The sequence below is a fragment of the Branchiostoma lanceolatum genome, chromosome 5 (genome assembly GCF_035083965.1).
Source record: "Branchiostoma lanceolatum isolate klBraLanc5 chromosome 5, klBraLanc5.hap2, whole genome shotgun sequence".
NCBI lineage: Eukaryota > Metazoa > Chordata > Leptocardii > Amphioxiformes > Branchiostomatidae > Branchiostoma > Branchiostoma lanceolatum.
In genome coordinates, this window is record NC_089726.1 from 14,514,072 (window position 1) to 14,528,000 (window position 13,929).

General features: G+C 40.0%; 2 protein-coding genes across 5 annotated transcripts in view; both read right to left on the minus strand.

Annotated features, from left to right (window-relative positions):
- LOC136435346 (cadherin-like and PC-esterase domain-containing protein 1) overlaps positions 1 to 390 on the minus strand; it is a 39,417-nt gene extending 39,027 nt beyond the window's left edge. For all 4 annotated transcript variants that reach the window (XM_066428780.1, XM_066428778.1, XM_066428779.1 and 1 more), the window contains exon 1: positions 207 to 390. In XM_066428780.1, the coding sequence (XP_066284877.1) occupies positions 207 to 361 (155 nt within the window). In that variant the 5' untranslated portion in view covers positions 362 to 390. The remainder of the gene's footprint in view (positions 1 to 206) is intronic.
- Positions 391 to 951: 561 nt separating this feature from the next.
- LOC136435880 (uncharacterized) overlaps positions 952 to 13,929 on the minus strand; it is a 36,824-nt gene continuing 23,846 nt past the window's right edge. Inside the window, exons 3-6 of the mRNA XM_066429592.1 lie at positions 8,102 to 8,294; positions 1,614 to 1,727; positions 1,209 to 1,276; positions 952 to 1,017 (exon numbers count right to left, since the gene is read on the minus strand). Coding sequence (XP_066285689.1) covers positions 952 to 1,017; positions 1,209 to 1,276; positions 1,614 to 1,727; positions 8,102 to 8,294 — 441 coding nt within the window. The remainder of the gene's footprint in view (positions 1,018 to 1,208; positions 1,277 to 1,613; positions 1,728 to 8,101; positions 8,295 to 13,929) is intronic.

The window sequence follows — 13,929 nt, forward strand, 5'->3', positions numbered from 1 at the left end:
AACTGTTGATCTCATGTGGGATGATGTGACAAAAAGAAAAAAAGGCTTGTTAAGATAAACAATATGGCTTGTGTAACTTGTAAACCCCACTCACTGCTATATGTAATGTGTTTGGCTTACAGTTTGGTCATGTAGTGCCACTTCTAGCAAGATGCAGACTAATCACACCACAAACTGTTTTCTAGGCACCCATGATGCAGCCTTACTGTTTGATCCTGGCATAGTCCCTGTCCTTGGTGGGCTGCAGGATGTAGATGTTCCCTCCGGGGTTGATGGACTTGAAGACCCACTTGGCCTCTCCTCCCACAGCATCAGCCACGCTCAGGAACTGTTCAAACTCCAGAGGCATGACCCAGCACATGGGCGCTAAGGGGCTTCTCCGTAGGGCTGGGTTATAAGGGACATCATGAACATTACAGGCTGTATTGCAAAAAATCTAACCACATAAGTCAACATGTGGCTGCAGCGACCATATCATGGAATGTGCTCAATCTGTCCATAATCTAGTCAGGTTGGTAAATCACTGGATAACAAACTTCTTTGTACACAGACAATGAGTTAATACCTAGCCAACATTTTGGTGACTGCATTCTTCACACTGCAGCAGCAACAGATAGCTGCAGTGTGAAGTAGAACCATTCAGTAATGCTCTGAGGAAGGTGACAGACGTTCACGGAAATGGTGGCTAGGTATTGTTGTGGTTGAGCACGAAGAACAGAGCTTAATGTTTTCTTCCAAAGCCAAAGGCAGCTAAGTTTCAAGTACAACAGCTGTTTTCAGTGTACAACATAAAAACAATGCATCACTTTTACATATAGATAAAAACAAGAGGGCAAAGGACACAATCAGCCAATTTACCATCTTTAACAAGGAGCCTTGGGAAAATAACAGATACAAGGACTGTAAACTGCCTAACTAGTCTCCAAAACAGAACTCAGTACCATTACACAGTTAGGGAAGAGCTGTACCTGGGATCTTCCTCCACAGAGTCGTCCTCACACCTGGGATTCTGTTCACCTGCAAGTAACATAAATCATAACATTCCCTTTTTTTGCTTCAATTCTGATATTTTTCCCCTGAGAAATGATATAAAACAGATACTGAATACGTTTACCTACTAGTACTTGATATGGCTGGAAGTATGGGAGGGGCATTGCAGTGCATACACTGAGGGGTTATACAGAAACTACTGAGTATGTTTATGTTACCTTTTGATGCGGTTTGAGGTGCCCATATGTTGCCTTGTGAAGACACATGCCCTCACCAGTGTCTCCATCTGTAGTGGAAGATTGTTCAATTCCTTGATCATTTACAAACAATTAAAAAAAACAAAGACAGATACTTGTATCTTGTGAACACTTTCTTCTTTTTCTTAAGGTCAGTCATAGGTAAACTGGATACATCTGATCAACTCTCCTGTTGCTGTGATGGGACAGATAGGCAATTATATTGTCAGTTCATATTCTTCAACAAAACCGTAACATGTGCCTGTAGCTTACTTGTAAGCTCGTCTTAAGTTGTCATCCGTAAAAAGACATAGGAAAGTACATCCTTCTTTCATAGCAGACAGACAAGGCACCGTATTAGTATGACCTGCATGTCCATTGACTAACCTGTGAAGGTCATACACAAGAGCACCATCCAGCCCTCCTTCTCTCCCTCCAGCACTGCACGGTGCTGCAAGGCATCCTGGGACTGCTCCACTGTCGCTTCAAACAATTGCACATCTGCAATCATAAAAGAGAAAATTTACTTTCAAAGTCAATAAAACGGTGACGATTTTACCCTATGGGGAGTGTGACAATCATTTGTAATAAAGTGTATACATTGTTGAAAGAACAAATTCCTTCCTTTAATTTGGTACCTTAAAATCAAATTCCAGGCAATTATGTTCACAAAACTATTTGATCATCAGTCAATCAGTTCCTTTTTATACATGTAGATATATGTAGCACTATCACAGTATAGAGACTCTTAATATCTTACAGCTTTCTACTGTAGTGGCTATACTCATGTTTCCAAGGCATTTCATATTCTATATTTGTTGAGATAACCTCCCCCCTCCACGATTAGCTCTGATCTGCCAATATACCCACTAGGTTTTTCGCTTCAGTGGAACAGAGGCATTTGACTCTGAGTTTTGTCTGCACCAACTGTTATCTGTCAGAGGTATGGCCACCTACAGAGTCCTGATAGTGGAGTGGTTTTGACACTGACCTCAGGATGTAGATAGGACGTTATTCGTAAGTCTGGACTGAAACATGGGGAACCTTGTGGTGGGGAAATCTGATACATAATCAATCACAAATATTTGCCACCAGATAGCAGCAAATGAATATACATCTAGCTTTTCCTTTTTCTTTAATCTCAGGTTTTGTTCAAAACACTTAATAGCAGCTTTTTTGTTGTTAAAGAAATTTCTTATGGTATCCGAATTGTATGTGTATATTTCCATGTATATATATTCCAAGTATGCTATAACAAAAAGTTCTGATCATGAGAACAAGTTTAGCACACTTCATATGTGAAGCTAAGCCAGTCTTAGAGTCGAGGAAGATATTTTGAGGAAGATATTTCTCCTTCTAAAATGACATCTGCAAATATATGCTACATGACACAATTTGACACTTTCCATTGGTTGTGTATTGCATCACCTCAAGGGTGAAAATATACCTTGGCCAAAAGAAGCTGTTTCCCCAAACTGAGATGGACAAAATTTAAAGTTGCCTGTAGCCACATGTGTGGGTGGCACACCTCAGCACACTGTCCTGTCACAACACTCACAGATGGAACAGATACCAAACTCTCCATGGACCAAATACTTGTTCTAATACATCTGTATACTTATCTACTGGTAAACACCTACAGGCCTAGGAACTAAGTACATTTCCCTACTGATTTGCCTCACATACATTGTATATATAGACTTTCAGACAACATGTAATGTCTTTTACCACAAAGATCGAAACACCTTCAAAGAAGAGTTGGCCAACTGGTAATTTGTTTTCTCATTTCAGCTCAAGCTTTAAGGTCTTTGACATATAGTAACACAAAGTTAAGACAAAGCTCATAAAAATTCCTTCCAATAATAAAATCAAAGGCACATCAGAAAGAGTACTTGACTTTGCATTGGCAGGTCAATTTGATTTGAAGCACAAAATCCATAACAACTCAATCCAGAAATGGATTACCATACCTCTGAGATATTGTTCCAGCTTTATATCATGATACACGCAATCTTCGGTCATCTCAAACTTCTATTTGTCCTACAGCTATCTCTTGAGCAACAAATCTCATATAATAGACTGTATACGTCAGTCCTCCTAGAGAAGGAATAACATTTTTTGGCTTAAACAGTGTCCAACAAAACTGTGCAGTCTGCCATACATCCTGAAGTAGTTAACTTGTGTTTAGTATTCTAACACATGTTTCCTCCATGTGACAGGTAATGAAAGATGCCCCAGACTGAAGGCACCTCCAAATATTATGGAACTCTGCCAGGCTGGGGGGACATTTCCAGATGGAAAAAATACTCTGGAAAGTGGAGGCTATGAAAGGGGGGTTGGGAAAACTTCAACATCTACATTCTTCATAAATCACCTGCGTGATAAAAAAGGATATGGTGGATAGATTGATTGGATTGTGCTATTGTTTTTTTTTCCATGTGAATCTGCATTCTTAACGGTTTGCTTTCAATTGTTCAAATCAATAATTTTCTTTGTAGTTTAGCCTTCTTTCTTTTCTAGACTTGACTTCTAGTCTTAATGCACTTTTGCCTTTCATGAAACACTGTACTAATGAATGTCGTACCTTGGCCATGATAATGTTCAATATGGGTGTTCTGGACTGATCTGAGCTTCTATAGAGAGGCTTCCATAGAATAATTCAAACACACTTCACATGCACTGCATACACTCCTGTCAAAAATTTGAATACCAGATGTGAACATACGTAGGTATTACCGTAACATAAAAGAATACAACAAAGTATATTCCCCATCACCCTTGGTCCTAGCCCTCCAATTTGTCAGATCACCTTACATTCTCCATATATATTCCCCTCCACACTCCACACAATCTTCCCGAGCAAAAATGATGGGCTGAAATTGAACCTGACTTCATGTTTGAGGTTAGTCCCTTTGAACAAGAAGATGAGGCCTCTGGGTCTCCTTAACCTAAGTTTGTCCCAGATTGCAGTCTGCCAGTCTGACAGCTTTGTGGGCAGATAGCACTGACACACTCCACCACAACACCGCACACCTGCTATACATTTTGGTCAACTTTGACTGTTGCCAGACTGGAACTTCTTGGTCTCACAACACTTTCAACTTGTGATTCAAAGCCATCTGCTATAACTCGCACCACACAAATTCGACCCATAATCTGAAAACCATTTTTGAAGTCTGATTAGAATATTTCAGTATAACAGTAAAGAATGAAAATGTCAAAATACCTGCCACAACAAGTCACAACAAAGTTCCAAGGGAACATAATGTATAAGGGGTAGTACTACAGAATCTAAAGCCTCTCGAAAAACATTCATGGGGAGTTATCTTTCATGTGCCTGTATCTTTAAAGAATGGATGCTTTCCTAAATCAAAATCAACAATCAAGTCAATAGACAGTAATAATTCATCCCAGTTAGGCAGATACGTGTAGTTACGTTGTTTAGGGGAGACAGAAATTTGTTGCATCGCATTGAAATAATAAAATCTATTCCTAAATATTCATAATGCAGTCCATTCCACACTCGTCTGTAAGCACATAAGGCTCCCTACACAGAGATTGTGCAGAGATTATCAAATACAGAAAGTAATATCAGAAGCTATATCTGCAGGCAGTGCACAGACTATAGCTTCTGATATTACAGCCACCCTGGCATCAAACTCAGCATTTATCTGACTCTCTTCAAATATTTGGATTCAAGAAGGTGATAGAAGTCTGGAGAGAATTAGGCCTGGCTATAGTCAGTCTGATAATAATCCACCTCATTCACTCCAGGGGAGAAAGTTACCCTCCATAGCATGTAAATATTTAGTTAACCATTTTGTGGTTAACCACGAAAGGCTTCCCAGGAAGCATTGAATTCTTTTGGTTAGCATAGTTAAGTATACAAGGGTCCCTGCATAAGCCATGGACCACAGAAAAACACAGGCTGAAATAGAAATGATTTTAACGATATAAATTTGGGACCTTGCTACAGCAAGACTAATTATAACATTTGTATCCCTATGGACATGTAAATAGATTAAAAATCAAAGGATGTTTGTCTGTACAGGTGAAAAGGAAAGTATGTAAGAACGTTAACGGTAGATCTACACATGTATATGTATAACACCTTTGTTTTGTTTGTTTGTTTGTTTGTTTGTTTGTTAGAAATTTGTATCTCAGTGTGATTCATAATAAACTACATTGTAATGTAACGTTGGGTAACCTAAATTCGAGGGGTACTTAAAGTCGGGATTTTTCGAAAACGGGGTATTTAGGGATATGTGCTACATGCAAAATCAGTTATAACGCCAGCAATGCAAAGCAGATAGACTAACGTATTCAGAACACTGGCTGAAAAGCTTCGATAACCATGCATTAGAAGTTGGCGACGTCAAAAACTCTCCGTCCCTTATTGACAGAGTCTGGGGGCTTCGTGGGAGAATCACCCAGCACGGTTGTTCGCTGGTTTATAAGACAAATGTCACATCTCCTGCCTGCTAAACACAATTATTTATAAGACAACTTATTACAATCTCTTTTGCTAACCTGCAACTATATTCTAAGTGTGATCAATCATCAAAACTCCTCTCTGTTGCTACAACCTACGGCACGTGTATTTTCCCGCCGCCATATTGTTAACCAGAATCCTGTTGTCAAGCAGACGACAAAGGTTTGTGAGGAACACTTTTTTGTCTAAATGCTGCGTGTGATAGTGGACTGAGGAAGATATTTTCCTCAAAGTTTGCTCCTAACACAACAAGGAACACATGGACATAGTAGTATTACCATTGCTACGGCATCCAGCTAACTTGCCATGAATAATGTAACGTTACACGTTGCCCGATGATGACGATGGGCCGACTTTGAGTGAAGTTCTACCGACTCAACACACGGGTTGTTCCCGAACTGGCCTGATGTGTGCGGTACGGCCGTTTCTTCGTGTATTTTTTTTACTTGGACACGTCTATATCTATAGCACTCTCCTCAAGCCAAGGATAGAACGAATAGCTGCTGTATAAAATGTGATTAGCGGTAAGATATTCAAGACGAATCTTCTCTCCCGAATTAATGTGCCCCCCTGTCCGACAGCACCACAATTGTGCGTGCGGCGCACGGTAGTTTCAAGTTGAAATATTATGGTGTCAGCACGACTAGAGACAAAATCTACCATATATATGATTAGTGCAAAGATAGTACATGATACTGACAGAATAATAGAAAAAAAGGATGGTTTATTGTTCTGCTAGATTGATTTCAGTCAACCATTATCGGAAAAATCCCGAATTTAGGTTACCCAACGTTATAAGCTCAACATTGAAATAGGTGCTTAGGTAAACTAATCCCTAATTTCCAAGGTTGACTGGCATGAACATGTAGGTGTATTTGCTGCTCAACCAACTGGATAATCCCTCATCACTCCAGGCTTTATGATCAGTACTCCTGGCTTCATCCATCTTGGTACCGAAATGAACAGCCACTTTCCTCCTCCTGTGGGAAATCATCTTCATCCATTCTGATTAGGAGCAGAATTCATCCCAGCATCTCCCATGTCCCCTGTCAACACTGGGATTTAAATTACAGTTAAGTCAAGTCTATTCACGTTCCTTTCTTAAGTGCTTTTCAAAAGAAACTTGGTTTTCCATAGCTTCTGTAGGTGCTAAGTTAAACTGCATCTATGTCATCAACATCATGACACTTTGTAAAGAGTGACACTTTATAAAGAGTATGAAAAGAAACCTGCCCACATTTAATCACAACTTTTATAACAGATCATGTGCATGCAACACATTTTTCAGGACCACTGATAATGATATGAAATTTTGGGACCCTTTTTGTTGTCACTGTACTAGAGTAACTAGACTATTCTCACAGTGTTACAAACATTTTACAGAGAAACTTGACCTGTGGTTGTGAATATTTCACTGCCTACTTTGGGTGACCTTGCCTCTTGGTATTTTGTCATGTGTCACCTACACCCCATAGTCCCACATCCCTAATTCTGTTGGACAGGATCTGGATAGCCCTGCCTGATCATATTCTGGGGTCATCCACTTCACATGAGCTCTGGGCTGATACGTTTCAGTCCCTGTCATCATATGAGAAATTAAACAAGACAGTTGTGACGTCTTTTAGGACTTATTTTTCTCCTTGTCGAATAGCATGAATTGTTGACTTAACTCCAGTATTATCATTGATAAGACTTTGAATTATAAACAAGACAGTCGTGACGTCTTTCATGACTTGATTTTCTCCCTGTTGAATAGCATGAATTGCTAAATACTCCAGCATCACGGGAGACATTGAACAAGACAGCTGTGACGTCATTTATGACTTGTTTTTTTCCCTATCCAGTAAGTTGAATTGTTAAATACTTTATGTAAGGCCTTGAACCAGACAGTTCTAGGATTTGTTTATCTACCTATTGAATTCCATGATTTGTTCAAAACTTCCCATCATTATTCAAGACATTGGACGAGACGTTTTTCAAGACATATTTTCCTGCCTTTAAGATACCAGACATTGTCTTATGCTCAGTGGACATGTCTCAGACACCTGTTGACACCCACAAGTCCTTCCCTGTCTCATTAGTGCATCACCTGTTAGATCCCATGATTGTTACTAAACACAGTTAGAGATTGGAATACCCTGGATTCTTTATGCAATACATGTGGCGTATAAAGTATGTAATACTCAAGAGTCAGATTTACCATTGCTTTTCCTGTATGGTATATCAGTAAACTATTGTTGGAAATAATAACTCATTCTTTATCTTGCGGCACTTTAGAAATGAAAACTTAATTGATAAAAAGTTGAGGAATCAGACAAAGAATCTAATGTGTGTTATTATGAAATGAATGTCAATTGTTATGTACACCTCTCCTTTGACTCACCTTCATAGCTGGAGGAATAGTTGGAGAAGCCAGTGATGTTGGACCTGAAACCTGCAGGCAGTCGGACGTAGAAGCCGTGTTTGTGGAATGCTTGTTCGTACAAAGACAGGTCTCTGGCAATGACCTTGGAGTGACCTCTGATGACCACGACCCTGTCATGGTTGGTGAATCTTTCCAGGGTTTTCTTCTCAAGCTGGAAAAGGAGAATGATATCCACAAGTTAGTGATTTCTCAGCGGCATATTGAAAGAGGCGGCTTCTCATTTAAGTAGCAAGCTTTTGTAGTCAGTCATTGAAGTCACACAAAGTTTTATTTGTAAATCTCAAAGTACATGTAAGGTTACCAGCAATATGTGCTACTGAAGTAGGGATGATTCTTAACCTTTTTCCAAACTTTTCCTTAGGGGCAATCAGGCTTTGACAAACATACTATATAGTATACTATGAAAACTTATACTTGGATCTACCATCACAAGGGAAGTGCTTTGGTACATCTTCATTAAGATCAATGGCTAATAAGACAAGGGGCATGCCCTTGTGATTGCCATATCCCTGACCTATATACCAAAGGTCAAACCCAACTTATGATAAAACTATTTAAAGATTAACTTTGACATTTTTTCTGCAATGCTATCTTGTCCAGTGGGACAAGAGAGATGAAATCTGACCTGTATGTTATGAAAGTGGTCTGTTTCTGATTCTCTCACTAACTATTATGGACTGCTTGCATAGTGACCTTTTAACCTTGAAAGACCTCAATGAACTTGAGGAACTGATGATGCTCACATGTTAGAGCTATATTTAGTCTCTGGCCTCTAGTGTTAGAACACAGGACCTCCCAAATGCAAAGCAAGCATACACTTGCAAGGTTATAATTATTGCACAGGTCTGATTCCTTACAAGGATCATAGGAACATAATGTAAGGAACATCTTTGCATATCAAATAAATATTCATTGTTAGCACTATAAGTACAAAGTCATATGTAAGAAATTCTAAGGTAAAAGATACAATGTATATAGATTCAAAGCAAAACCAAATTTCAACAACTTAGTTGACACACATCAACAAATCTCCTTCTAGAAACAGAATGATATCAGCCTCCTCCAGACAACAGTCAGAGAGTACACCACACTTCAGCAAACAAAGCAACACTGACAAAACTATGTCATTGCAAAGTCTCCTTACATAGCTTCGATGACAATTTATTGGTACCAGTCAAATTTCTTGCTTATAACTTGAGACATCGGGGTCCACTATCTAGACCAGCATCTCTCCTCCTTGCCAAACTTTCACAAGATGGATGAGTTTTTCAACTGTTTGTCTTCCTGTTGTGACAGTTTCTTGGCTGTCCATAGTATACCCTGGGCATGAACTTACCAGCTTGGGCAGGAAGCAGCCATGGTAGTTTAAGTGCTAGCTCACTGCCCTACACAGGATGTTGTCTGTCATGCTCAATGGGTAAAACTTAGGTAACCTTAACAAGGCTACACATCGTCCCTTTGTACTGTTGAAACGCTGTATCTGATAGCATTCTGAGAATCTCTGCTATTTGTTTTGCAGAAACATCTTTTTTTACTCTTCTCATACAGTTTGGACAAAACTGTTTTTGCTCTCCGGGCTCACTCTACACCTCCTTGCTGCTCTGTTCTTCTGCCAACATTACGTCAGTGTCTGTGCTGGTGAGACAGGTGTTTCTTCCTCCTACTCATTTTGATTGGGTTGCCAGAAGGAACAGTTACACCACAGGAAAGTACAGTGTGCTTACTGTGCTAGTATCAATCATCTACAAAAGCAACATTTCCTTCTTTTTCAAGTGAAAGTTAAATTCCCTACAGGCAACCTTGCGGTGACTTGTACTTTCTGTCCTCGGTGCTTCTGTGTAAATGCCAGAAAAGTTGCCACAACACAACGGGCCATGCCATGAAAAATGGTTCTCTGCAAGTGATGAAAGAGTCATGTATGGTGGCCGATTTAACAACAAAAGTTACACGTACCCTACAGCTGTTAGATGTGGTGTCCTTTCTTAAACACCACAATAGACTAAAAGGGCATGCTAAACCTTGTCTGAAGAATCAACATGTTTTCACATGAAAAGTAAAATGTGCAAAATTGGAAAGTCAAACTATTACTACATGTTACCTGTTGTAACACTTGCCATGATTACACAAAATATCTTCCCTAACAATGTATACAAAATTGGTCTAAAGACTTTTTCAGCGAAAACAGAGGTTGATTGGCCAAGGCGGTATTCATAATACCCTTTTGGAAACATGTTTTTATCAGTGTTTTTCCTTCATTAAGGACTGGCAATAGACCAGGACAAGTCCTTAAAACTAATGAGCTCCACTCATGCACACCATAACAGGTGACGATGGCTTCTCTCCACGCAGTTCAAGGAACCCTCAAGCTCAGGGCCAATTATACTAATTCTGCACTGCTGGGAACATGATTAGAGATAATTGCACACTTCAGACTCACTTGTGCCCACCCTTTTAAAAGATTAACGAGGAGTGTGGATGACAGATCATTAGGCAAAATACCAACACACAAAAACTTTCCTGGAACTACGCCAGCAGTTCCAAGAATATAGATTAAAATCTAATAGTAGTAATACAGAATTAATAGAAGTTTATTGCAAGTTCATGCCCGTGGGCTAATTGCAAAGACATGGTAAAAACATAGGGAAAAACATACATGCGTCAGTAAACTGTGTCTGACTTTGTTGTAACAATAGGCTACTGGTATTAAATACAATTGTTGGCTATATTTAAACTAGCTGGGTTTGACTTCTTTTTTGGAGGCAGTGGAAGACGTAATTATAACAAACATTTCTCAGTAGTAGCATCTTTGCTCATAGGTAGTTTATTGATCATTTACATATAGGAGCAACTCTGTTGTGTTACAAGCAGCTAGCTGAGAAGGGTCATCACTCATCAGGTGCTCTGTTGATTTTACTTTCTTTATGTATATTGTTGCCAGTGGTAACTGGTGATTCTATAAGGAAACTAAAAAGTAAACCTTGACCAGGGAAGAATAAGAAAATTTTGTCAAGGCATCAGGAAAACAACAACTCAGTAAATGTAATATCTAAGGTAAAAACTTTATCTCAATGAAAATCTTCAAAACTTAAGGACGGCAACTTATTGAAACATGATTTTGTATTGGTAAGATAAACCTGTCGCATCCGATGGATGGAACCATGCATCAATTGGACTTGCAACCCTGGTGAGCTAGCAAGGAGGTTATTCAAACATGCCCAGTCCAGAAACCAGTTCATCAAGGGAACCCCAGTCAGCTCCAATAAATCTCACCGTGCATTACAGACATAACACCACTGAGCTACCTGCTGGGGGTCACGCGAGGTCAAGTACAGAACACCACCCCCTGGGCACACCTAATCAGTACATATCACACTCCCATGAAGAGAAGAATCATCTCATTTCTGATATGTGATAGAAACTGAGTCTCAGGGGCTGAGCTATACTCTAAACATGGCCACGTTCAGAGAGAAGGAACTCATTGTTCAGGAGCAGACCTAGGACCTTCCAAATATGCAGAAGTCAACATCAAAGTCATTCCTCATTATCCCACCTTACCTTGACATTTAACAGTTTCCCTTGCATTGCCGGACAGACAAAGTTTCACAGTTACCAAAACACTACCGATGCCTCCACACTTCCAAATGTCTTGTGTGAAAATAAAGGCTACTTAGCTTCTGAAAAGTTTCATCATTCGGAAGCTTCTGAACAGTAAGACAGAAATACTGTTAGCAAAGCCATATGTTAGGTACATAATATAGATCCACCATGCCTTCATGTGAACAATCAGAGGATTCTCAACACACTGTACACATGGTACATGTGCAGTACTTTCTAGATGTCTTGGAACACACAAGCAAAGGCACATGTAAATATTTTTTTCATTGCCAATACAAGCCTGAGCAAATTTATATCATATCTTATGCAACATTTTACAGCTTCCCTCCTGATAAATCGGATCTTGAACTGATTATCAAGGATACACATGTAGGTTCTCTGCCACATTTCCCAAATTGGCTGGTTATTTTCCAACAGGGTCCATCTGTTACAACTAATCTCCACATTCCAAAGAAAACTAGGGTCACTTTTGGAAACAGTGTTCACAACAACAGAGGCTAAAGAACTTTTTTGTGTCAACCTGCCAAAGGGCTTCAGCATGATTGTGTTCCTTTACAGTTTACACCTTAGGAAGAAAGCAAGGTTGCACAGCATACATACAACTATCAACATGTAATCAATCATACAAACTTAACGTAAGTTCTGCTGTAGCTCTCCAGAATGTAGGATCAGTGGAGACTCTCCACTATAAGTCTATCCTGCATTTGGGCAGACCTGCTGTATGTTACACACTGAGCTACTGTGTGGGCATTGATTGGAGAAAAGATGTCATGGTTAAACCTTTCATTTACACAGCTGCATTACAACCATGCCTCACTTGCAGATGACTGTTACCACACCTGAAATGGACTATCTTACCATCCCTGAACCAAGGCAGCCCTAACCCCCCTGTGCCCTTACACTATTCAGCACCACATAGCTTCTCATTTTTACTGCATGATAAGTGCTTCCTAGGAGGCCCAGGGCATGCTACACATGCTACAGGTTACATTCCTTCATTCCTGCCATTGCTGTAAGAACAACATTGATGTCTCTAAGCTCATTATGGCCTTGTTACATGTGTACCCTTTAGCGTGGGGGTTAGGCTCAGGGAACCAAAAGGGTAAGAGGAATGTGCCCAAATTAAAGGTCCCATCCTCCTACACTGTTGTAAACTTTTTTAACCTTTAGCATGCTGACTTCATTTTGGTTGAGCAGCAAATTTGGGGAACTTCAAATTTTCACCAAAAACCATTGCAGCTTAGACAAGCATGGACGTGAGAACGGGGTAGATTACCATGGACCACTTCACTGTACAAACAGAAAAGCATAGAACACTCTGACTATTTATTGAGAAGTTTACACTGACTTCTATACCAGATGCATCGGCTTTTTAGCGAATGCCCACAAACGCCCACTCTGGCGAAGTCCGCGCTGCACGAATCTAATTTTTTTTGCTCGGAATATGTTCAGGTTGTGCTCCCATTGATTAATACTGAGTTTCAAGTCAATCCATCGATCCGAAGTTAGATAAAGCGAACTTGAAGATTCTTACCTGGCTTTTTAGCGAATGCCCAGCAAAAAAGGCTTTTTAGCGAATGCCCAATACATGTATATCAGCCAAAATATCGGCCATCGTGACACGGGCTCCAAATCTAACACCATAAACGTGTTCAACAAGTTGTCCCCTGAATGTATACTCAGTTTCCGTGCTTTACACGCCTGTTAAGTCACTTCATTTTACGAAATCCACGGCGCGGGAATCCACGGCCCCGGACGTAAAAATCCAATATGGCGGCTCATTTGCATATTTGGGACAGGTTACCAGCGGCCTCTGTCCCGTATACGTGCCGTGGGTCGCGCCGTGTATTTCGTAAAATAAAGTGACTTTACAGGCATGTACAGCTCGGAAACTGAGTATACATTCAGGGGACAACTTGTTAAACATGTTTATGGTGTTAGATTTAGCACCCATGTCACGATGGCCGATATTTTGGCTGACATATTGGGCATTCGCTAAAAAGCCATTTTTTGCTGGGCATTCGCTAAAAAGCCAGGTAAGAATCTTCAAGTTCGCTTTATTTAACTTCGGATCGATGGATTGACTTGAAACTCAGGATTAATTAATGGGAGCACAACCTGAACATATTCCGAGCAAAAAAAATTAGATTCGTGCAGCGCGGACTTCGCCA